At 49.8% G+C, this 24306-nt stretch overlaps 1 protein-coding gene across 3 annotated transcripts in view; it reads right to left on the bottom strand.

Moving 5' to 3' along the window:
- The window catches only part of LOC110531315 (coiled-coil domain-containing protein 171), a 140383-nt gene that overhangs the window by 108319 nt on the left and 7758 nt on the right, over window positions 1–24306 (bottom strand). For 2 of the 3 annotated variants that reach the window (XM_036987117.1, XM_036987116.1), the window contains exons 6-14: window positions 19474–19620; window positions 19161–19253; window positions 18376–18474; window positions 18208–18269; window positions 16086–16224; window positions 15514–15634; window positions 12936–13042; window positions 12063–12152; window positions 3573–3851 (exon numbers count right to left, since the gene is read on the bottom strand). In XM_036987117.1, the coding sequence (XP_036843012.1) occupies window positions 3573–3851; window positions 12063–12152; window positions 12936–13042; window positions 15514–15634; window positions 16086–16224; window positions 18208–18269; window positions 18376–18474; window positions 19161–19253; window positions 19474–19620 (1137 nt within the window). The remainder of the gene's footprint in view (window positions 1–3572; window positions 3852–12062; window positions 12153–12935; window positions 13043–15513; window positions 15635–16085; window positions 16225–18207; window positions 18270–18375; window positions 18475–19160; window positions 19254–19473; window positions 19621–24306) is intronic. The other variant, XM_036987118.1, reaches the window with a different exon arrangement.

The raw sequence follows: 24306 nt of genomic DNA on the forward strand, positions 1-24306 counted from the left end.
ATGTTTACTAGAGGGATAAACAGGGCTTTATAAAACACAGTAACAGACCAACTGTCATGTTTACTAGAGGGATAAACAGGGCTTTATAAAACACAGTAACAGACCAACTGTCATGTTTACTAGAGGGATAAACAGGGCTTTATAAAACACAGTGACAGACCAACTGTCATGTTTACTAGAGGGATAAACAGGGTTTTATAAAACACAGTGACAGACCAACTGTCATGTTTACTAGAGGGATAAACAGGGCTTTATAAAACACAGTAACAGACCAACTGTCATGTTTACTAGAGGGATAAACAGGGCTTTATAAAACACAGTAACAGACCAACTGTCATGTTTACTAGAGGGATAAACAGGGCTTTATAAAACACAGTGACAGAACAGACCAACTGTCATGTTTACTAGAGGGATAAACAGGGCTTTATAAAACACAGTAACAGACCAACTGTCATGTTTACTAGAGGGATAAACAGGGCTTTATAAAACACAGTAACAGACCAACTGTCATGTTTACTAGAGGGATAAACAGGGCTTTATAAAACACAGTAACAGACCAACTGTCATGTTTACTAGAGGGATAAACAGGGCTTTATAAAACACAGTAACAGACCAACTGTCATGTTTACTAGAGGGATAAACAGGGCTTTATAAAACACAGTAACAGACCAACTGTCATGTTTACTAGAGGGATAAACAGGGCTTTATAAAACACAGTAACAGACCAACTGTCATGTTTACTAGAGGGATAAACAGGGCTTTATAAAACACAGTAACAGACCAACTGTCATGTTTACTAGAGGGATAAACAGGGCTTTATAAAACACAGTAACAGACCAACTGTCATGTTTACTAGAGGGATAAACAGGGCTTTATAAAACACAGTAACAGACCAACTGTCATGTTTACTAGAGGGATAAACAGGGCTTTATAAAACACAGTGACAGACCAACTGTCATGTTTACTAGAGGGATAAACAGGGCTTTATAAAACACAGTGACAGACCAACTGTCATGTTTACTAGAGGGATAAACAGGGCTTTATAAAACACAGTAACAGACCAACTGTCATGTTTACTAGAGGGATAAACAGGGCTTTATAAAACACAGTGACAGACCAACTGTCATGTTTACTAGAGGGATAAACAGGGCTTTATAAAACACAGTAACAGACCAACTGTCATGTTTACTAGAGGGATAAACAGGGCTTTATAAAACACAGTAACAGACCAACTGTCATGTTTACTAGAGGGATAAACAGGGCTTTATAAAACACAGTGACAGACCAACTGTCATGTTTACTAGAGGGATAAACAGGGCTTTATAAAACACAGTAACAGACCAACTGTCATGTTTACTAGAGGGATAAACAGGGCTTTATAAAACACAGTAACAGACCAACTGTCATGTTTACTAGAGGGATAAACAGGGCTTTATAAAACACAGTAACAGAACAGACCAACTGTCATGTTTACTAGAGGGATAAACAGGGCTTTATAAAACACAGTAACAGACCAACTGTCATGTTTACTAGAGGGATAAACAGGGCTTTATAAAACACAGTAACAGACCAACTGTCATGTTTACTAGAGGGATAAACAGGGCTTTATAAAACACAGTGACAGACCAACTGTCATGTTTACTAGAGGGATAAACAGGGCTTTATAAAACACAGTAACAGACCAAATGTCATGTTTACTAGAGGGATAAACAGGGCTTTATAAAACACAGTAACAGACCAACTGTCATGTTTACTAGAGGGATAAACAGGGCTTTATAAAACACAGTAACAGAACAGACCAACTGTCATGTTTACTAGAGGGATAAACAGGGCTTTATAAAACACAGTAACAGACCAACTGTCATGTTTACTAGAGGGATAAACAGGGCTTTATAAAACACAGTAACAGACCAACTGTCATGTTTACTAGAGGGATAAACAGGGCTTTATAAAACACAGTGACAGACCAACTGTCATGTTTACTAGAGGGATAAACAGGGCTTTATAAAACACAGTAACAGACCAACTGTCATGTTTACTAGAGGGATAAACAGGGCTTTATAAAACACAGTAACAGACCAACTGTCATGTTTACTAGAGGGATAAACAGGGCTTTATAAAACACAGTGACAGACCAACTGTCATGTTTACTAGAGGGATAAACAGGGCTTTATAAAACACAGTAACAGACCAACTGTCATGTTTACTAGAGGGATAAACAGGGCTTTATAAAACACAGTAACAGACCAACTGTCATGTTTACTAGAGGGATAAACAGGGCTTTATAAAACACAGTGACAGACCAACTGTCATGTTTACTAGAGGGATAAACAGGGCTTTATAAAACACAGTGACAGAACAGACCAACTGTCATGTTTACTAGAGGGATAAACAGGGCTTTATAAAACACAGTGACAGACCAACTGTCATGTTTACTAGAGGGATAAACAGGGCTTTATAAAACACAGTAACAGAACAGACCAACTGTCATGTTTACTAGAGGGATAAACAGGGCTTTATAAAACACAGTAACAGACCAACTGTCATGTTTACTAGAGGGATAAACAGGGCTTTATAAAACACAGTGACAGAACAGACCAACTGTCATGTTTACTAGAGGGATAAACAGGGCTTTATAAAACACAGTAACAGACCAACTGTCATGTTTACTAGAGGGATAAACAGGGCTTTATAAAACACAGTAACAGACCAACTGTCATGTTTACTAGAGGGATAAACAGGGCTTTATAAAACACAGTAACAGACCAACTGTCATGTTTACTAGAGGGATAAACAGGGCTTTATAAAACACAGTGACAGACCAACTGTCATGTTTACTAGAGGGATAAACAGGGCTTTATAAAACACAGTAACAGACCAACTGTCATGTTTACTAGAGGGATAAACAGGGCTTTATAAAACACAGTAACAGACCAACTGTCATGTTTACTAGAGGGATAAACAGGGCTTTATAAAACACAGTGACAGACCAACTGTCATGTTTACTAGAGGGATAAACAGGGCTTTATAAAACACAGTAACAGACCAACTGTCATGTTTACTAGAGGGATAAACAGGGCTTTATAAAACACAGTGACAGAACAACTGTCATGTTTACTAGAGGGATAAACAGGGCTTTATAAAACACAGTAACAGACCAACTGTCATGTTTACTAGAGGGATAAACAGGGCTTTATAAAACACAGTAACAGACCAACTGTCATGTTTACTAGAGGGATAAACAGGGCTTTATAAAACACAGTGACAGACCAACTGTCATGTTTACTAGAGGGATAAACAGGGCTTTATAAAACACAGTAACAGACCAACTGTCATGTTTACTAGAGGGATAAACAGGGCTTTATAAAACACAGTGACAGACCAACTGTCATGTTTACTAGAGGGATAAACAGGGCTTTATAAAACACAGTAACAGACCAACTGTCATGTTTACTAGAGGGATAAACAGGGCTTTATAAAGCACAATGACAGAACAGACCAACTGTCATGACGGGGTGGAAGAATGAATAGGAAGAATCAGAGACTTCTACTCCAAACAGAGCTCTGTTTACCTGAGAATCTTTCTGATTGAGTTGTCTGATCCTCTGAACTTCTGCCTGCAACTCCACGGTCCTCTCTCTCTCCTTCTCCCGCTCTCCTTCCCTCTGCTTCTCCCTCGTTTTCTCCCTCTCTCCTTCTCTCTGCTTCTCCCTTTCTCTCTCCCTCTCCCAGTGTTGCTGGGCGGTCTGTAGGTCAGTCTGTAGTCGGTTGGTCTGGAGCGTCTTTTCAGAACACTGGGATCTCAGACGCTGTAACTCTACGTTACAGTCAGACAGCGCTGCACGGAGCTCCTACAGGAGAGAGAGAGAGAGACAGAGAGAGAGAGAGAGAGAGAGAGAGAGAGAGAGAGAGAGAGAGAGGGAGGGAGAGAGAGAGAGAGAGAGAGAGAGAGACAGAGAGAGAGAGAGAGAGACAGAGAGAGGGAGAGAGAGAGAGCCAGAGAGAGACAGAGAGAGAGAGGGAATGGGGAGAGAGACAAAGTGAGAAAGGAAAAAACAGCTCTGTGTTCTCATAGGGCCCTGCCAGTAACCAGTGGTGGACCTCTGTTCTCATAGGGCCCTGCCAGTAACCAGTGGTGGACCTCTGTGTTCTCATAGGGCCCTGCCAGTAACCAGTGGTGGACCTCTGTGTTCTCATAGTCAGGTCCCTGCCAGTAACCAGTGGTGGACCTCTGTGTTCTCATAGTCAGGTCCCTGCCAGTAACCAGTGGTGGACCTCTGTGTTGTCATAGGGCCCTGCCAGTAACCAGTGGTGGACCTCTGTGTTCTCATAGTCAGGGCCCTGCCAGTAACTAGTGGTGGACCTCTGTGTTCTCATAGTCAGGGCCCTGCCAGCAACCAGTGGTGGACCTCTGTGTCCTCATAGGACCCTGCCAGTAACCAGTGGTGGACCTCTGTGTACTCATAGTCAGGTCCCTGCCAGTAACCAGTGGTGGACCTCTGTGTTATCATAGGGCCCTGCCAGTAACCAGTGGTGGACCTCTGTGTTCTCATAGGGCCCTGCCAGTAACCAGTGGTGGACCTCTGTGTTCTCATAGGACCCTGCCAGTAACCAGTGGTGGACCTCTGTGTTCTCATAGGACCCTGCCAGTAACCAGTGGTGGACCTCTGTGTTCTCATAGGACCCTGCCAGTAACCAGTGGTGGACCTCTGTGTTATCATAGGGCCCTGCCAGTAACCAGTGGTGGACCTCTGTGTTCTCATAGGGCCCTGCCAGTAACCAGTGGTGGACCTCTGTGTTCTCATAGGACCCTGCCAGTAACCAGTGGTGGATCTCTGTGTTCAATATGACAGTCTGGTAATCTGAGCTGGCGGAGAGCATCAATATGACAGTCGGTAATCTGAGCTGGCGGAGAGCATCAATATGACAGTCGGTAATCTGAGCTGGTGGAGAGCATCAATATGACAGTCTGGTCATCTGAGCTGGTGGATCAAAAGCAGACTGACCAGAATAGTAAAACAGAGTCAGCAACGTGATTGGTCAAACACAGGCACAGTTGAGCATTCTGTTCCACCAGGCAACCAATAGGAAGACACTGGCTGTCGTTGGCGACCCCTCCTCACCCTCTACACACCCTCTGGCCGGCGCTTCACAATGACCATGGCCAAGAAGAACGTGTTCAAACATTTATTCGATCCTTGTGCTGTTGGACTACTGAATGCAATGTAAATTGTATCGGTATATGCTCTTTATCTATTTATCTATTATCTTTGTTGTTAGTTTATGCAGTACGATGGACTGACTGGTTTAAATGGTGTGACAGTGACATGATATCTGTACGGTATGCTTTTTAAGAAACGTTTCCATCACCAAGCCGCCCCTACACTCTACAGGCTACCCTACCACCTCTACACTCTAACCACTAGCCTACCCTGCAGCCTCTACACTCTAACCACTAGCCTACCCTACCACCTCTACACTCTAACCACTAGCCTACCCTGCAGCCTCTACACTCTAACCACTAGAATACCCTACCACCTCTACACTCTAACCACTAGCCTACCCTGCAGCCTCTACACTCTAACCACTAGCCTACCCTGCAGCCTCTACACTCTAACCACTAGGCCACCAAGCAGCCCCTACACTCTAACCACTAGGCTACCAAGCAGCCCCTACACTCTAACCACTAGGCCACCAAGCAGCCCCTACACTCTGACCACTAGGCCACCAAGCAGCCCCTACACTCTAACCACTAGGCCACCAAGCAGCCCCTACACTCTAACCACTAGGCCACCCTACCGCCTCTACATTCTAACCACTAGGCCACCAAGCAGCCCCTACACTCTAACCACTAGGCCACCAAGCAGGCCCTACACTCTAACCACTAGACCACCAAGCAGCCCCTACACTCTAACCACTAGGCTACCAAGCAGCCCCTACACTCTAACCAATAGGCCACCAAGCAGCCCCTACACTCTAACCACTAGGCCACCAAGCAGCCCCTACACTCTAACCACTAGGCCACCAAGCAGCCCCTACACTCTAACCACTAGGCCACCCTACCGCCTCTACATTCTAACCACTAGGCCACCAAGCAGCCCCTACACTCTAACCACTAGGCCACCAAGCAGGCCCTACACTCTAACCACTAGACCACCAAGCAGCCCCTACACTCTAACCACTAGGCCACCAAGCAGCCCCTACACTCTAACCACTAGACCACCAAGCAGCCCCTACACTCTAACCACTAGGCCACCAAGCAGCCCCTACACTCTAACCACTAGGCCACCCTACCGCCTCTACATTCTAACCACTAGGCCACCAAGCAGCCCCTACACTCTAACCACTAGGCCACCAAGCAGGCCCTACACTCTAACCACTAGGCCACCAAGCAGCCCCTACACTCTAACCACTAGGCCACCCTACCGCCTCTACACTCTAACCACTAGGCCACCAAGCAGCCCCTAGACTCTAACCACTAGGCCACCAAGCAGCCCCTACACTCTAACCACTAGGCCACCCTACCGCCTCTACACTCTAACCACTAGGCCACCAAGCAGCCCCTACACTCTAACCACTACACTCTAACCACTAGGCCACCAAGCAGCCCCTACACTCTAACCACTAGGCCACCAAGCAGCCCCTACACTCTAACCACTAGGCCACCAAGCAGCCCCTACACTCTAACCACTACACTCTAACCACTAGGCCACCAAGCAGCCCCTACACTCTAACCACTACACTCTAACCACTACACTCTAACCACTAGGCCACCAAGCAGCCCCTACACTCTAACCACTACACTCTAACCACTACACTCTAACCACTAGGCCACCAAGCAGCCCCTACACTCTAACCACTAGGCCACCATACCGCCTCTACACTCTAACCACTAGGCCACCCTACCGCCCCTACACTCTAACCACTAGGCCACCCTACCGCCTCTACACTCTAACCACTAGGCCACCAAGCAGCCCCTACACTCTAACCACTACACTCTAACCACTAGGCCACCAAGCAGCCCCTACACTCTAACCACTAGGCCACCAAGCAGCCCCTACACTCTAACCACTAGGCCACCAAGCAGCCCCTACACTCTAACCACTAGGCCACCAAGCAGCCCCTACACTCTAACCACTACACTCTAACCACTACACTCTAACCACTAGGCCACCAAGCAGCCCCTACACTCTAACCACTACACTCTAACCACTACACTCTAACCACTAGGCCACCAAGCAGCCCCTACACTCTAACCACTAGGCCACCATACCGCCTCTACACTCTAACCACTAGGCCACCCTACCGCCTCTACACTCTAACCACTAGGCCACCCTACAGCCTCTACACTCTAACCACTAGGCCACCAAGCAGCCCCTACACTCTAACCACTAGGACACCAAGCAGCCCCTACACTCTAACCACTAGGCCACCCTACAGCCTCTACACTCTAACCACTAGGCCACCAAGCAGCCCCTACACTCTAACCACTAGGCCACCAAGCAGCCCCTACACTCTAACCACTAGGCCACCAAGCAGCCACCTGCCCCCTCTACACTCTAACCACTAGGCCACCAAGCAGCCCCTACACTCTAACCACTACACTCTAACCACTACACTCTAACCACTAGGCCACCAAGCAGCCCCTACACTCTAACCACTACACTCTAACCACTACACTCTAACCACGAGGCCACCAAGCAGCCCCTACACTCTAACCACTAGGCCACCAAGCAGCCCCTACACTCTAACCACTACACTCTAACCACTAGGCCACCCTACCGCCTCTACACTCTAACCACTAGGCCACCCTACAGCCTCTACACTCTAACCACTAGGCCACCAAGCAGCCCCTACACTCTAACCACTAGGCCACCAAGCAGCCCCTACACTCTAACCACTACACTCAACCACTAGGCCACCAAGCAGCCCCTACACTCTAACCACTAGGCCACCAAGCAGCCCCTACACTCTAACCACTAGGCCACCAAGCAGCCCCTACACTCTAACCACTAGGCCACCAAGCAGGCCCTACACTCTAACCACTAGACCACCAAGCAGCCCCTACACTCTAACCACTAGGCTACCAAGCAGCCCCTACACTCTAACCAATAGGCCACCAAGCAGCCCCTACACTCTAACCACTAGGCCACCAAGCAGCCCCTACACTCTAACCACTAGGCCACCAAGCAGCCCCTACACTCTAACCACTAGGCCACCCTACCGCCTCTACACTCTAACCACTAGGCCACCAAGCAGCCCCTAGACTCTAACCACTAGGCCACCAAGCAGCCCCTACACTCTAACCACTACACTCTAACCACTAGGCCACCAAGCAGCCCCTACACTCTAACCACTAGGCCACCAAGCAGCCCCTACACTCTAACCACTACACTCTAACCACTAGGCCACCAAGCAGCCCCTACACTCTAACCACTAGGCCACCAAGCAGCCCCTACACTCTAACCACTACACTCTAACCACTAGGCCACCAAGCAGCCCCTACACTCTAACCACTACACTCTAACCACTACACTCTAACCACTAGGCCACCAAGCAGCCCCTACACTCTAACCACTACACTCTAACCACTACACTCTAACCACTAGGCCACCAAGCAGCCCCTACACTCTAACCACTAGGCCACCATACCGCCTCTACACTCTAACCACTAGGCCACCCTACCGCCCCTACACTCTAACCACTAGGCCACCAAGCAGGCCCTACACTCTAACCACTAGACCACCAAGCAGCCCCTACACTCTAACCACTAGGCTACCAAGCAGCCCCTACACTCTAACCAATAGGCCACCAAGCAGCCCCTACACTCTAACCACTAGGCCACCAAGCAGCCCCTACACTCTAACCACTAGGCCACCAAGCAGCCCCTACACTCTAACCACTAGGCCACCCTACCGCCTCTACACTCTAACCACTAGGCCACCAAGCAGCCCCTAGACTCTAACCACTAGGCCACCAAGCAGCCCCTACACTCTAACCACTACACTCTAACCACTAGGCCACCAAGCAGCCCCTACACTCTAACCACTAGGCCACCAAGCAGCCCCTACACTCTAACCACTACACTCTAACCACTAGGCCACCAAGCAGCCCCTACACTCTAACCACTAGGCCACCAAGCAGCCCCTACACTCTAACCACTACACTCTAACCACTAGGCCACCAAGCAGCCCCTACACTCTAACCACTACACTCTAACCACTACACTCTAACCACTAGGCCACCAAGCAGCCCCTACACTCTAACCACTACACTCTAACCACTACACTCTAACCACTAGGCCACCAAGCAGCCCCTACACTCTAACCACTAGGCCACCATACCGCCTCTACACTCTAACCACTAGGCCACCCTACCGCCCCTACACTCTAACCACTAGGCCACCCTACCGCCTCTACACTCTAACCACTAGGCCACCAAGCAGCCCCTACACTCTAACCACTACACTCTAACCACTAGGCCACCAAGCAGCCCCTACACTCTAACCACTAGGCCACCAAGCAGCCCCTACACTCTAACCACTACACTCTAACCACTAGGCCACCAAGCAGCCCCTACACTCTAACCACTAGGCCACCAAGCAGCCCCTACACTCTAACCACTACACTCTAACCACTACACTCTAACCACTAGGCCACCAAGCAGCCCCTACACTCTAACCACTACACTCTAACCACTACACTCTAACCACTAGGCCACCAAGCAGCCCCTACACTCTAACCACTAGGCCACCATACCGCCTCTACACTCTAACCACTAGGCCACCCTACCGCCTCTACACTCTAACCACTAGGCCACCCTACAGCCTCTACACTCTAACCACTAGGCCACCAAGCAGCCCCTACACTCTAACCACTAGGCCACCAAGCAGCCCCTACACTCTAACCACTAGGCCACCCTACAGCCTCTACACTCTAACCACTAGGCCACCAAGCAGCCCCTACACTCTAACCACTAGGCCACCAAGCAGCCCCTACACTCTAACCACTAGGCCACCAAGCAGCCACCTGCCCCCTCTACACTCTAACCACTAGGCCACCAAGCAGCCCCTACACTCTAACCACTACACTCTAACCACTACACTCTAACCACTAGGCCACCAAGCAGCCCCTACACTCTAACCACTACACTCTAACCACTACACTCTAACCACTAGGCCACCAAGCAGCCCCTACACTCTAACCACTAGGCCACCAAGCAGCCCCTACACTCTAACCACTACACTCTAACCACTAGGCCACCCTACCGCCTCTACACTCTAACCACTAGGCCACCCTACAGCCTCTACACTCTAACCACTAGGCCACCAAGCAGCCCCTACACTCTAACCACTAGGCCACCAAGCAGCCCCTACACTCTAACCACTACACTCTAACCACTAGGCCACCAAGCAGCCCCTACACTCTAACCACTAGGCCACCAAGCAGCCCCTACACTCTAACCACTAGGCCACCAAGCAGCCCCTACACTCTAACCACTAGGCCACCAAACAGCCCCTACACTCTAACCACTAGGCCACCAAGCAGCCACTACACTCTAACCACTAGGCCACCAAGCAGCCCCTACACTCTAACCACTAGGCCACCAAGCAGCCCCTACACTCTAACCACTAGGCCACCAAGCAGCCCCTACACTCTAACCACTAGGCCACCAAGCAGCCCCTACACTCTAACCACTAGGCCACCAAACAGCCCCTACACTCTAACCACTAGGCCACCAAACAGCCTCTACACTCTAACCACTAGGCCACCAAGCAGCCCCTACACTCTAACCACTACACTCTAACCACTAGGCCACCAAACAGCCTCTACACTCTAACCACTAGGCCACCAAACAGCCCCTACACTCTAACCACTACACTCTAACCACTAGGCCACCAAACAGCCCCTACACTCTAACCACTACACTCTAACCACTAGGCCACCAAACAGCCTCTACACTCTAACCACTAGGCCACCAAACAGCCCCTACACTCTAACCACTACACTCTAACCACTAGGCCACCAAACAGCCCCTACACTCTAACCACTACACTCTAACCACTAGGCCACCAAACAGCCCCTACACTCTAACCACTACACTCTAACCACTAGGCCACCAAGCAGCCCCTACACTCTAACCACTAGGCCACCAAACAGCCCCTACACTCTAACCACTAGGCCACCAAGCAGCCACTACACTCTAACCACTAGGCCACCAAGCAGCCCCTACACTCTAACCACTAGGCCACCAAGCAGCCCCTACACTCTAACCACTAGGCCACCAAGCAGCCCCTACACTCTAACCACTAGGCCACCAAGCAGCCCCTACACTCTAACCACTAGGCCACCAAGCAGCCCCTACACTCTAACCACTAGGCCACCAAACAGCCCCTACACTCTAACCACTAGGCCACCAAACAGCCTCTACACTCTAACCACTAGGCCACCAAGCAGCCCCTACACTCTAACCACTACACTCTAACCACTAGGCCACCAAACAGCCTCTACACTCTAACCACTAGGCCACCAAACAGCCCCTACACTCTAACCACTAGGCCACCAAGCAGCCCCTACACTCTAACCACTACACTCTAACCACTAGGCCACCAAACAGCCTCTACACTCTAACCACTAGGCCACCAAACAGCCCCTACACTCTAACCACTACACTCTAACCACTAGGCCACCAAGCAGCCCCTACACTCTAACCACTACACTCTAACCACTAGGCCACCAAACAGCCTCTACACTCTAACCACTAGGCCACCAAACAGCCCCTACACTCTAACCACTACACTCTAACCACTAGGCCACCAAGCAGCCCCTACACTCTAACCACTAGGCCACCAAGCAGCCCCTACACTCTAACCACTAGGCCACCAAGCAGCCCCTACACTCTAACCACTACACTCTAACCACTAGGCCACCAAGCAGCCCCTACACTCTAACCACTAGGCCACCAAGCAGCCCCTATTCTAAATGTCAGAATAAAGAATACATACAGTCTGTGACGGTTGACACTTTCAGAACTGTCCAAAGAGCAACGACAGTACTACTCACCTCTAAGTGACTCTTCTGTTCTGACATCAGTCGCTGGTTGGACTGAACCTCCTGGACCAGCCTCTCTGACTGCTTCTGCTGATCCAGGACCTGTTGATAACATAACAACACTGAACCTCCTGGACCAGCCTCTCTGACTGTTTCTGCTGATCCAGGACCTGTTGATGGTCCAGGGTGGTCTGGTATGTAGTCAGGGTTAGGAGGGTTACCTCTGTAGTAGTCTGGTCCAGGGTGGTCTGGTATGTAGTCAGGGTTAGGAGGGTTACCTCTATAGTAGTCTGGTCCAGGGTGGTCTGGTATGTAGTCAGGGTTAGGAGGGTTACCTCTGTAGTAGTCTGGTCCAGGGTGGTCTGGTATGTAGTCAGGGTTAGGAGGGTTACCTCTGTAGTAGTCTGGTCCAGGGTGGTCTGGTATGTAGTCAGGGTTAGGAGGGTTACCTCTGTAGTAGTCTGGTCCAGGGTGGTCTGGTATGTAGTCAGGGTTAGGAGGGTTACCTCTGTAGTAGTCTGGTCTGGTATGTAGTCAGGGTTAGGAGGGTTACCTCTGTAGTAGTCTGGTCCAGGGTGGTCTGATATGTTGTCAGGGTTAGGAGGGTTACCTCTGTAGTAGTCTGGTCCAGGGTGGTCTGGTATGTTGTCAGGGTTAGGAGGGTTACCTCTGTAGTAGTCTGGTCCAGGGTGGTCTGATATGTTGTCAGGGTTAGGAGGGTTACCTCTGTAGTAGTCTGGTCTGGTATGTAGTCAGGGTTAGGAGGGTTACCTCTGTAGTAGTCTGGTCCAGGGTGGTCTGATATGTTGTCAGGGTTAGGAGGGTTACCTCTGTAGTAGTCTGGTCCAGGGTGGTCTGATATGTTGTCAGGGTTAGGAGGGTTACCTCTGTAGTAGTCTGGTCCAGGGTGGTCTGATATGTTGTCAGGGTTGTCCCCAGCATGTTCATGACAGTAGAGGGGCTGTGCTTTCTTCCCTCTCCAACAGGCTCTTCTTCACATAGGAGAGAAAGGACATCGTTTTAAAGAGCCAAATAGCAGAAACCAAATTAGAATCTCAGTGTGATTTCAATAGAAACGTTTATTCAACAATGTGATGATATGAGGCAAGTGAGGGTTATGGTCAGTACAGTGAGGGTTTATGGTCAGTACAGTGAGGGTTATGGTTAGTACAGTGAGGGTTATGGTCAGTACAGTGAGGGTTATGGTTAGTACAGTGAGGGTTATGGTCAGTACAGTGAGGGTTATGGTCAGTACAGTGAGGGTTATGGTCAGTACAGTGAGGGTTATGGTCAGTACAGTGAGGGTTATGGTTAGTACAGTGAGGGTTATGGTCAGTACAGTGAGGGTTATGGTCAGTACAGTGAGGGTTATGGTCAGTACAGTGAGGGTTATGGTCAGTACAGTGAGGGTTATGGTCAGTACAGTGAGGGTTATGGTTAGTACAGTGAGGGTTATGGTCAGTACAGTGAGGGTTATGGTTAGTACAGTGAGGGTTATGGTCAGTTCAGTGAGGGTTATGGTCAGTACAGTGAGGGTTGTGTTCAGTACAGTGAGGGTTATGGTCAGTACAGTGAGGGTTATGGTCAGTACAGTGAGGGTTATGGTCAATTCAGTGAGGGTTATGGTCAGTACAGTGAGGGTTATGGTCAGTACAGTGAGGGTTATGGTCAGTACAGTGAGGGTTATGGTCAGTACAGTGAGGGTTATGGTCAGTACAGTGAGGGTGATGGTCCGTTCTGTGAGGGTTATGGTCAGTACAGTGAGGGTTATGGTCAGTACAGTGAGGGTTATGGTCAATTCAGTGAGGGTTATGGTCAGTACAGTGAGGGTTATGGTCAGTACAGTGAGGGTTATGGTCAGTACAGTGAGGGTGATGGTCCGTTCTGTGAGGGTTATGGTCAGTACAGTGAGGGTTATGGTCAGTACAGTGAGGGTTATGGTCAGTACAGTGAGGGTTATGGTCAGTACAGTGAGGGTTATGGTCAATTCAGTGAGGGTTATGGTCAGTACAGTGAGGGTTATGGTCAGTACAGTGAGGGTTTTGGTCAGCACAGTGAGGGTTATGGTCCGTTCTGTGAGGGTTATGGTCAGTTCAGTGAGGGTTATGGTCAGTACAGTGAGGGTTATGGTCAGTACAGTGAGGGTTATGGTCAGTTCAGTGAGGGTTATGGTCAGTACAGTGAGGGTTATGGTCAGTTCAGTGAGGGTTATGGTCAGTACAGTGAGGGTTATGGTCAGTTCAGTGAGGGTTATGGTCAGTACAGTGAGGGTTATGGTCAGTACAGTGAGGGTGATGGTCAGTACAGTGAGGGTTATGGTCAGTACAGTGAGGGTTATGGTCAGTACAGTGAGGGTTATGGTCAGTTCAGTGAGGGTTATGGTCAGTTCAGTGAGGGTTATGGTCAGTACAGTGAGGGTTATGGTCAGTACAGTGAGGGTTATGGTCAGTACAGTGAGGGTTATGGTCAGTACAGTGAGGGTTATGGTCAGTACAGTGAGGGTTATGGTCAGTACAGTGAGGGTTATGGTCAGTACAGTGAGGGTTATGGTCCGTTCTGTGAGGGTTATGGTCAGTTCAGTGAGGTTTATGGTCAGTACAGTGAGGGTTATGGTCAGTACAGTGAGGGTTATGGTCAGTACAGTGAGGGTTATGGTCAGTTCTGTGAGGGTTATGGTCAGTTCAGTGAGGGTTATGGTCAGTACAGTGAGGGTTATGGTCAGTACAGTGAGGGTTATGGTCAGTACAGTGAGGGTTATGGTCAGTACAGTGAGGGTTATGGTCAGTACAGTGAGGGTTATGGTCAGTACAGTGAGGGTGATGGTCAGTTCAGTGAGGGTTATGGTCAGTTCTGTGAGGGTTATGGTCAGTACAGTGAGGGTTATGGTCAGTACAGTGAGGGCGATGGTCCGTTCTGTGAGGGTTATGGTCAGTACAGTGAGGGTTATGGTCAGTACAGTGAGGGTTATGGTCAGTACAGTGAGGGTGATGGTCCGTTCTGTGAGGGTTATGGTCAGTACAGTGAGGGTTATGGTCAGTACAGTGAGGGTTATGGTCAGTACAGTGAGGGTTATGGTCAGTACAGTGAGGGCGATGGTCCGTTCTGTGAGGGTTATGGTCAGTTCAGTGAGGGTTATGGTCAGTACAGTGAGGGTTATGGTCAGTACAGTGAGGGTGATGGTCCGTTCTGTGAGGGTTATGGTCAGTACAGTGAGGGTTATGGTCAGTACAGTGAGGGTTATGGTCAGTACAGTGAGGGTGATGGTCCGTTCTGTGAGGGTTATGGTCAGTACAGTGAGGGTGATGGTCCGTTCTGTGAGGGTGATGGTCCGTTCTGTGAGGGTTATGGTCAGTACAGTGAGGGTGATGGTCCGTTCTGTGAGGGTGATGGTCCGTTCTGTGAGGGTTATGGTCAGTTCTGCACCATGTTTTAGCTTTTCTACAACACACATACTGACACTAACCTGTGGTGAGTTGTCCTACAGCGGTGAGGGGCCCTACAGCGGTGTGTAGTTGCAGTAGCTGTTGTAACTCTATAAGATAGCTCTCAAATTCCTCCTCCAGCAACACCTGACGCTTACGAGCCTAAACACAGAGAGAGCAGAGAAAGAGAGAAAGGGAGAGAGACAGAGAGAGAGAGCAGAGAGACAGAGAGAGAGAGCAGAGAGACAGAGAGAGACAGAGAGAGAGGCAGACAGATAGAGAGAGGCAGACAGACAGAGAGAGCAGAGAGACAGAGAGAGAGGCAGACAGACAGAGAGAGACAGAGAGAGAGGCAGACAGATAGAGAGAGGCAGACAGACAGAGAGAGCAGAGAGACAGAGAGAGAGGCAGACAGACAGAGAGACAGAGAGAGAGGCAGACAGACAGAGAGAGCAGAGAGAGAGCAGAGAGACAGAGAAAAAAAACACCTGCCACTTACAATCCTTCAGACACACTTGTGGTTCTTTGAGTTGTCGTTCCCCTCCCCGTGTGTGTGTGTGTGTGTGTGTGTGTGTGCGTCTGTGTGTGTGTGTGTATGTGTGAATCCTCCTACCATGTCCAGCTGTGTCAGGCTGTGCGTGTGTAGTGTGTGTAGTTCCTGTAGTTGGTCTCGGACTTGTGATGCAGTTCTTCTCTCCTTCTCCAACTCTGCACTCAACTCTGCCTTAGAACTCAGGTAGTCCTTCTCCAGCCTACACACCACAACACAATGTTAACCTCATTCACAGGTATCACTGCCATAAACAGTACCAATCAAAGGTTTGGACACGTCAACTCATTCAAGGGTTTTTCTTTCTTTTTTTTTTTACCTTTTCTACATTGTAGAATAATAGTGAAGACATCAAAACTATGAAATAACACATATGGAATCATGTAGTAACCAAAAAAGTGTTAAACAAATCAAAATATATTTTTGACTTTCGATTCTTCAAAGTAGCCACCCTTTGCCTTGATGACAGATTTGCACACTCTTGGCATTCTCTCAACCAGCTTCACCTGGAATGCTTTTCCAACAGTCTTGAAGGAGTTCCCACATATGCTGAGGACTTGTTGGCTGCTTTTCCTTCACTCTGTGGTCCAACTCATCCCAAACCATCTCAATTGGGTTGAGGTCGGGTGATTGTGGAGGCCAGGTCATCTGATGCAGCACTCCATCACCCCTTACACAGCCTGGAGGTGTGTTATGGGTCATTGTCCTGTTGAAAAACATATTATAGTCCCACTAAGCGCAAACCAGATGGGATGGTGTATTACTGCAGAAAGCTGTGGTAGCCATGCTGGTTAAGTGTGCCTTGAATTCTACATAAATCACAGACAGTGTCACCAGCAAAACAGCATCACACCTCCTCCTCCATGCTTCACGGTGGGAGCCACACATGGAGATCATCAGTTCACCTACTCTGCATCTCACAAAGACAAGAGGGTTGGAACCAAACATTTTACATGTGGACTCATCAGACCAAGAGACAGATTTCCACCGGTCTAATAATGTCCATTGCTCGTGTTTCTTGACCCAAGTTAGTCTCTTCTTATTGATGTCCTTTAGTAGTGGTTTCTTTGCAGCAATTTGACCTAAATTCCCAATTTGGCCCTCAAACCATCACGGTCACCTAATAATCCCCAGTTTTCAATTAGCTCATTCATCACCCCTCCTCTCCCCTGTAACTATTCCCCAGGTCGTTGCTGCAAATGAGAATGTGTCAACTTACCTGGTAAAATAACGGATAAATAAAAAATAAAAATGAAGGCCTGATTCACCCAGTCTCGTCTGAACAGTTGATGTTGAGATGTGTCTGTTACTTGAACTCAGTGAAGCATTTATTTGGTCTGCAATTTATGAGGCTGGTAACTCTAATGAACTGATCCTCTGCAGCAGAGGTAACTCTGGGTCTTCCTTTCCTGAGGCGGTCCTCATGAGAGCCAGCTTCATCACTTGATGGTTTTTACAACTGCACTTGAATTTTCCAGATTGACTGACCTTCATGTCTTGAAGTAATGATGGACTGTCGTTTCTCTTCACTTATTTGAGCTGTTCTTGCCATAATATGGACTTGGTCTTTTACGAAATAGGGCTATCTTCTGTATACCACCCCTACCTTGTCACAACACAACTGATTGGCTCAAACGCATTAAGAAGAAAATAAATTCCACAAATTAACTTTTAACAAGGCACACCTGTTAATAGAAATGCATTCCGGGTGACTACCTCATGAAGCTGGTTGAGAGAATGTCAAGAGTGTGCAAAGCTGTCATCAAGGCAAAGGGTGGCCATTTATGATTCCATATGTGTTATTTAAGGCTCCCGAGTGGCGCATCGGTCTAAAGGCATCTCAGTGCTAGAGGCGTCACTACAGACACCCTGGTTTGATTCCAGGCTGTATCACAACCGGCCATGACTAGGAGTCCCATAGGGCGGCGCACAATTGGCCAAGCGTCGTCCAGGTTTGGCCGGTGTAGGCCGTCATTGTAAATAATAATTCATTCTTAACTGACTTGCCTAGTTAAATAAAGGTTACATTAAAATAATTCATAGTTTTTATGTCTTCATTATTATTCTACAATATATAGTACAAATAAAGATAAACCCATGAATGAGTAGGTGTGTCCAAACTTCTGACTGTATACCCAGACTGCACTAGAAAAATAATCGGGTGCCATTTTGGATGGACACTTACTGTGCCAGTCTGCCAGTAGAGTCCCGTGCCCTGTCTCTCTCTATGCTGTAGGCTCGCTCCACCTACAGTAGAATACAACAATACAACTTTATTGTCCGTTACAGTGAACAACGATGGAGAGCACGTTGTGGGGTTAAGGTCCATCTCCTTAGCCTGGGTTTTACCCACCTCTCTGAACTGTTGTTTGACCATGTCCAGACTGGACACGGCTTCAGCCTGGCTACACTTCTCCACCTGTAGAGCTGCCTCCAGGTCACGGATACGCAGCTGGGGGAAAGAGAGGGCGGAGAGAGAGAGAGGGAGGGAAAGAGAGAGAGGGAGGCAGGGAGTGAGAAGAGAGAGAGGGAGAGATACAGAGAGACAGAGAGAGAGAGAGAGAGAGAGCGACACAGAGAGAGAAAGAGAGAGAGAGAGCGAGAGAGAGAGAGAGGAGAGGGAAAGAGATAGGAGGAGAAAGATGGGGGAGTGAGAAGAGAGAGAGGGAGTTATTGAGAAGAGTGCGGGGGGAGAGAGAGAGAGAGAGAGGGAGGTATTGAGAAGAGAGCGGGGGGAGAGAGAGGAGGGGGAGAGAGAGAGAGAGAGAGGGAGGTATTGAGAAGAGAGCGGGGAGAGAGAGAGAGAGAGAGAGGGAGGTATTGAGAAGAGAGCGGGGAGAGAGAGAGAGAGAGAGAGAGAGGGAGGTATTGAGAAGAGAGCGGGGAGAGAGAGAGAGAGAGAGAGAGAGAGGAATAAGAGATAGTTTATTGTCCATTTGTTTAGAATGGAAATTGGTCTTCTGCCTTCTTCCCAACCCCAGTCAAACACATTGAGAGGCCCAGGGTTCAGCTCCGGTGCGGCTGGACTCTTGTTGGTGTTAAGCTCTTTGATAAACAGCACAACGGCAGTGGAGGGTGGTAATGATCTGAAACCAGTCGCGTTACACAGACTACACATTAAAGAGGTGTGTGTTTTACCTGTATGATCTCAGAGTTGAATTTAGACTCCAGGTGAGCAGCTCTCTCAGACTCTATGTTGGTTTCTAGAGTCTTGACTCTCTGTAGGGCGGTCTGAGGAACACACAAACACACTCTATTTGAAATCTCTATGTTGGTTTCTAGAGGGTTGACTCTCTAGGATGGTTCTATGTTGGTTTCTAGAGTGTTGACTCTCTGTAGGATGGTTCTATGTTGGTTTCTAGAGTGTTGACTCTCTGTAGGGTGGTTCTATGTTGGTTTCTAGTGTTGACTCTCTAGGATGGTTCTGTTGGTTTCTCCCTCCCTCCCTCACCTCTAGTTCTTTCTTCATTCTCTCCTCTCTCTCTGTGATGTAGCCCAGTTCGCTGGTCTGACGTCGTAGTGCCTCCCCGTCTCTCTCCCTCTCTCTCTGCACCTCCCCCATCCTCCTCTTCAGCTCCTGCAGAGTCTCCTCCTGATCCTGGGGGTGAGGGACGGAGAGGTGAGGGGAGGGGAGGAAGAAGTGGGAGAAGTGGGACAGAGGGGGTGAGGGAGGGAGAGGGGAGGAAGAAGTGGGAGAACGGGACAGAGGGGGTGAGGGAGGGGGTTAACGAAGGGTTAATATTCAACAATAACAACAAATTGTCATTGTGACTGTTTTGATCGAAGCCCACCAAATGAATGTATTTTACTGTGTCCTGTTTGCCTTCTAAATGCCCACTAGAGGTCAGTCCAGCTGCATCTCAACACCGAACTACCAGGAGTCGACCGAACTACCAGGAGTCGACTGAACTACCAGGAGTCGACTGAACTACCAGGAGTCGACCGAACTACCAGGAGTCGACCGAACTACCAGGAGTCGACTGAACTACCAGGAGTCGACTGAACTACCAGGAGTCGACCGAACTACCAGGAGTCGACCGAACTACCAGGAGTCGACTGAACTACCAGGAGTCGACCGAACTACCAGGAGTCGTCACTGACCTGAATGTCTGTGACATATGTTTTAATCATTCTCTTACGGTGATGCCATACCAGCAAACTTTTCGCTTAAACACACCCTGCTGTAGGGAACACACACCATCCAAACCAACACTTTTCATGAAAACAGTGTGTGTGTGTTACCTACAGCAGGGTGTGTGTGTGTTACCTACAGCAGGGTGTGTGTTCCCTACAGCAGGGTGTGTGTGTTACCTACAGCAGGGTGTGTGTGTGTTCCCTACAGCAGGGTGTGTGTGTTACCTACAGCAGGGTGTGTGTGTGTTACCTACAGCAGGGGGTGTGTGTGTTCCCTACAGCAGGGTGTGTGTGTTCCCTACAGCAGGGTGTGTGTGTGTTCCCTACAGCAGGGTGTGTGTGTATTCCCTACAGCAGGGTGTGTGTGTGTTCCCTACAGCAGGGTGTGTGTGTGTTCCCTACAGCAGGGTGTGTGTGTGTTCCCTACAGCAGGGTGTGTGTGTGTTCCCTACAGCAGGGTGTGTGTTCCCTACAGCAGGGTGTGTGTGTTCCCTACAGCAGGGTGTGTGTTTGTTCCCTACAGCAGGGTGTGTGTTCCCTACAGCAGGGTGTGTGTGTGTTCCCTACAGCAGGGTGTGTGTGTGTTCCCTACAGCAGGGTGTGTGTTACCTACAGCTGGGTGTGTGTGTGTTCCCTACAGCAGGGTGTGTGTGTGTTCCCTACAGCAGGGTGTGTGTACCCTACAGCAGGGTGTGTGTGTTCCCTACAGCAGGGTGTGTGTTACCTACAGCAGGGTGTGTGTGTATTCCCTACAGCAGGGTGTGTGTTACCTACAGCAGGGTGTGTGTGTGTTCCCTACAGCAGGGTGTGTGTTACCTACAGCAGGGTGTGTGTGTGTTCCCTACAGCAGGGTGTGTGTGTATTCCCTACAGCAGGGTGTGTGTGTGTTCCCTACAGCAGGGTGTGTGTTACCTACAGCAGGGTGTGTGTTCCCTACAGCAGGGTGTGTGTGTGTTCCCTACAGCAGGGTGTGTGTGTGTTCCCTACAGCAGGGTGTGTGTTACCTACAGCTGTGTGTGTGTGTTCCCTACAGCAGGGTGTGTGTGTGTTCCCTACAGCAGGGTGTGTGTGTGTTCCCTACAGCAGGGTGTGTGTTCCCTACAGCAGGGTGTGTGTTACCTACAGCAGGGTGTGTGTGTGTTCCCTACAGCAAGGTGTGTGTTACCTACAGCAGGGTGTGTGTGTGTTCCCTACAGCAGGGTGTGTGTGTGTTCCCTACAGCAGGGTGTGTGTGTGTTCCCTACAGCAGGGTGTGTGTGTGTTCCCTACAGCAGGGTGTGTGTTCCCTACAGCAGGGTGTGTGTGTGTTCCCTACAGCAGGGTGTGTGTGTTCCCTACAGCAGGGTGTGTGTGTTCCCTACAGCAGGGTGTGTGTTCCCTACAGCAGGGTGTGTGTTACCTACAGCAGGGTGTGTGTTCCCTACAGCAGGGTGTGTGTGTTACCTACAGCAGGGTGTGTGTGTGTTCCCTACAGCAGGGTGTGTGTTCCCTACAGCAGGGTGTGTGTTCCCTACAGCAGGGTGTGTGTGTGTTCCCTACAGCAGGGTGTGTGTTACCTACAGCAGGGTGTGTGTTCCCTACAGCAGGGTGTGTGTTCCCTACAGCAGGGTGTGTGTTCCCTACGGCAGGGTGTGTGTTCCCTACAGCAGGGTGTGTGTTACCTACAGCAGGGTGTGTGTGTGTTCCCTACAGCAGGGTGTGTGTGTGTTCCCTACAGCAGGGTGTGTGTTCCCTACAGCAGGGTGTGTGTGTGTTCCCTACAGCAGGGTGTGTGTTCCCTACAGCAGGGTGTGTGTGTGTTCCCTACAGCAGGGTGTGTGTGTTCCCTACAGCAGGGTGTGTGTGTGTTCCCTACAGCAGGGTGTGTGTTCCCTACAGCAGGGTGTGTGTGTTCCCTACAGCAGGGTGTGTGTTCCCTACAGCAGGGTGTGTGTTCCCTACAGCAGGGTGTGTGTTCCCTACAGCAGGGTGTGTGTGTGTTCCCTACAGCAGGGTGTGTGTGTGTTCCCTACAGCTGGGTGTGTGTGTGTTCCCTACAGCAGGGTGTGTGTTCCCTACAGCAGGGTGTGTGTTCCCTACAGCAGGGTGTGTGTTCCCTACAGCAGGGTGTGTGTGTGTTCCCTACAGCAGGGTGTGTGTTCCCTACAGCAGGGTGTGTGTGTGTTCCCTACAGCAGGGCGTGTGTTCCCTACAGCAGGGTGTGTGTGTGTTCCCTACAGCAGGGTGTGTGTTCCCTACAGCAGGGTGTGTGTGTTACCTACAGCAGGGTGTGTGTGTTCCCTACAGCAGGGTGTGTGTTCCCTACAGCAGGGTGTGTGTGTGTTCCCTACAGCAGGGTGTGTGTGTGTTCCCTACAGCAGGGTGTGTGTGTTCCCTACAGCAGGGTGTGTGTTCCCTACAGCAGGGTGTGTGTGTGTTCCCTACAGCAGGGTGTGTGTTCCCTACAGCAGGGTGTGTGTGTGTTCCCTACAGCAGGGTGTGTGTTCCCTACAGCAGGGTGTGTGTTCCCTACAGCAGGATGTGTGTGTGTTCCCTACAGCAGGGTGTGTGTGTGTTCCCTACAGCAGGGTGTGTGTGTTCCCTACAGCAGGGTGTGTGTTCCCTACAGCAGGGTGTGTGTGTTACCTACAGCAGGGTGTGTGTGTTACCTACAGCAGGGTGTGTGTGTTACCTACAGCAGGGTGTGTGTTACCTACAGCAGGGTGTGTGTTACCTACAGCAGGGTGTGTGTTCCCTACAGCAGGGTGTGTGTGTTCCCTACAGCAGGGTGTGTGTTACCTACAGCAGGGTGTGTGTTACCTACAGCAGGGTGTGTGTTACCTACAGCAGGGTGTGTGTTCCCTACAGCAGGGTGTGTGTTCCCTACAGCAGGGTGTGTGTTACCTACAGCAGGGTGTGTGTTACCTACAGCAGGGTGTGTGTGTTCCCTACAGCAGGGTGTGTGTGTGTTCCCTACAGCAGGGTGTGTGTGTTACCTACAGCAGGGTGTGTGTGTGTTACCTACAGCAGGGTGTGTGTGTGTTCCCTACAGCAGGGTGTGTGTTCCCTACAGCAGGGTGTGTGTGTGTTCCCTACAGCAGGGTGTGTGTGTTACCTACAGCAGGGTGTGTGTTCCCTACAGCAGGGTGTGTGTTACCTACAGCAGGGTGTGTGTTCCCTACAGCAGGGTGTGTGTTACCTACAGCAGGGTGTGTGTTCCCTACAGCAGGGTGTGTGTTACCTACAGCAGGGTGTGTGTTACCTACAGCAGGGTGTGTGTGTGTTCCCTACAGCTGGGTATGTGTGTTCCCTACAGCAGGGTGTGTGTGTGTTCCCTACAGCAGGGTGTGTGTTCCCTACAGCAGGGTGTGTGTTCCCTACAGCAGGGTGTGTGTTCCCTACAGCAGGGTGTGTGTGTGTTCCCTACAGCAGGGTGTGTGTTACCTACAGCAGGGTGTGTGTGTGTTCCCTACAGCAGGGTGTGTGTTACCTACAGCAGGGTGTGTGTGTGTTCCCTACAGCAGGGTGTGTGTGTGTTACCTACAGCAGGGTGTGTGTGTGTTCCCTACAGCAGGGTGTGTGTTACCTACAGCAGGGTGTGTGTGTGTTACCTACAGCAGGGTGTGTGTGTGTTCCCTACAGCAGGGTGTGTGTTCCCTACAGCAGGGTGTGTGTGTGTTCCCTACAGCAGGGCGTGTGTGTGTTCCCTACAGCAGGGTGTGTGTGTGTTCCCTACAGCAGGGTGTGTGTGTTCCCTACAGCAGGGTGTGTGTTACCTACAGCAGGGTGTGTGTGTTCCCTACAGCAGGGTGTGTGTGTTCCCTACAGCAGGGTGTGTGTTCCCTACAGCAGGGTGTGTGTGTGTTCCCTACAGCAGGGTGTGTGTGTTCCCTACAGCAGGGTGTGTGTTCCCTACAGCAGGGTGTGTGTGTTACCTACAGCAGGGTGTGTGTGTTACCTACAGCAGGGTGTGTGTGTTCCCTACAGCAGGGTGTGTGTTCCCTACAGCAGGGTGTGTGTGTTACCTACAGCAGGGTGTGTGTGTTACCTACAGCAGGGTGTGTGTTCCCTACAGCAGGGTGTGTTCCCTACAGCAGGGTGTGTGTGTTCCCTACAGCAGGATGTGTGTGTTCCCTACAGCAGGGTGTGTGTGTGTTACCTACAGCAGGGT

This window comes from Oncorhynchus mykiss, chromosome 9 (genome assembly GCF_013265735.2).
Source record: "Oncorhynchus mykiss isolate Arlee chromosome 9, USDA_OmykA_1.1, whole genome shotgun sequence".
Taxonomy (NCBI): domain Eukaryota; kingdom Metazoa; phylum Chordata; class Actinopteri; order Salmoniformes; family Salmonidae; genus Oncorhynchus; species Oncorhynchus mykiss.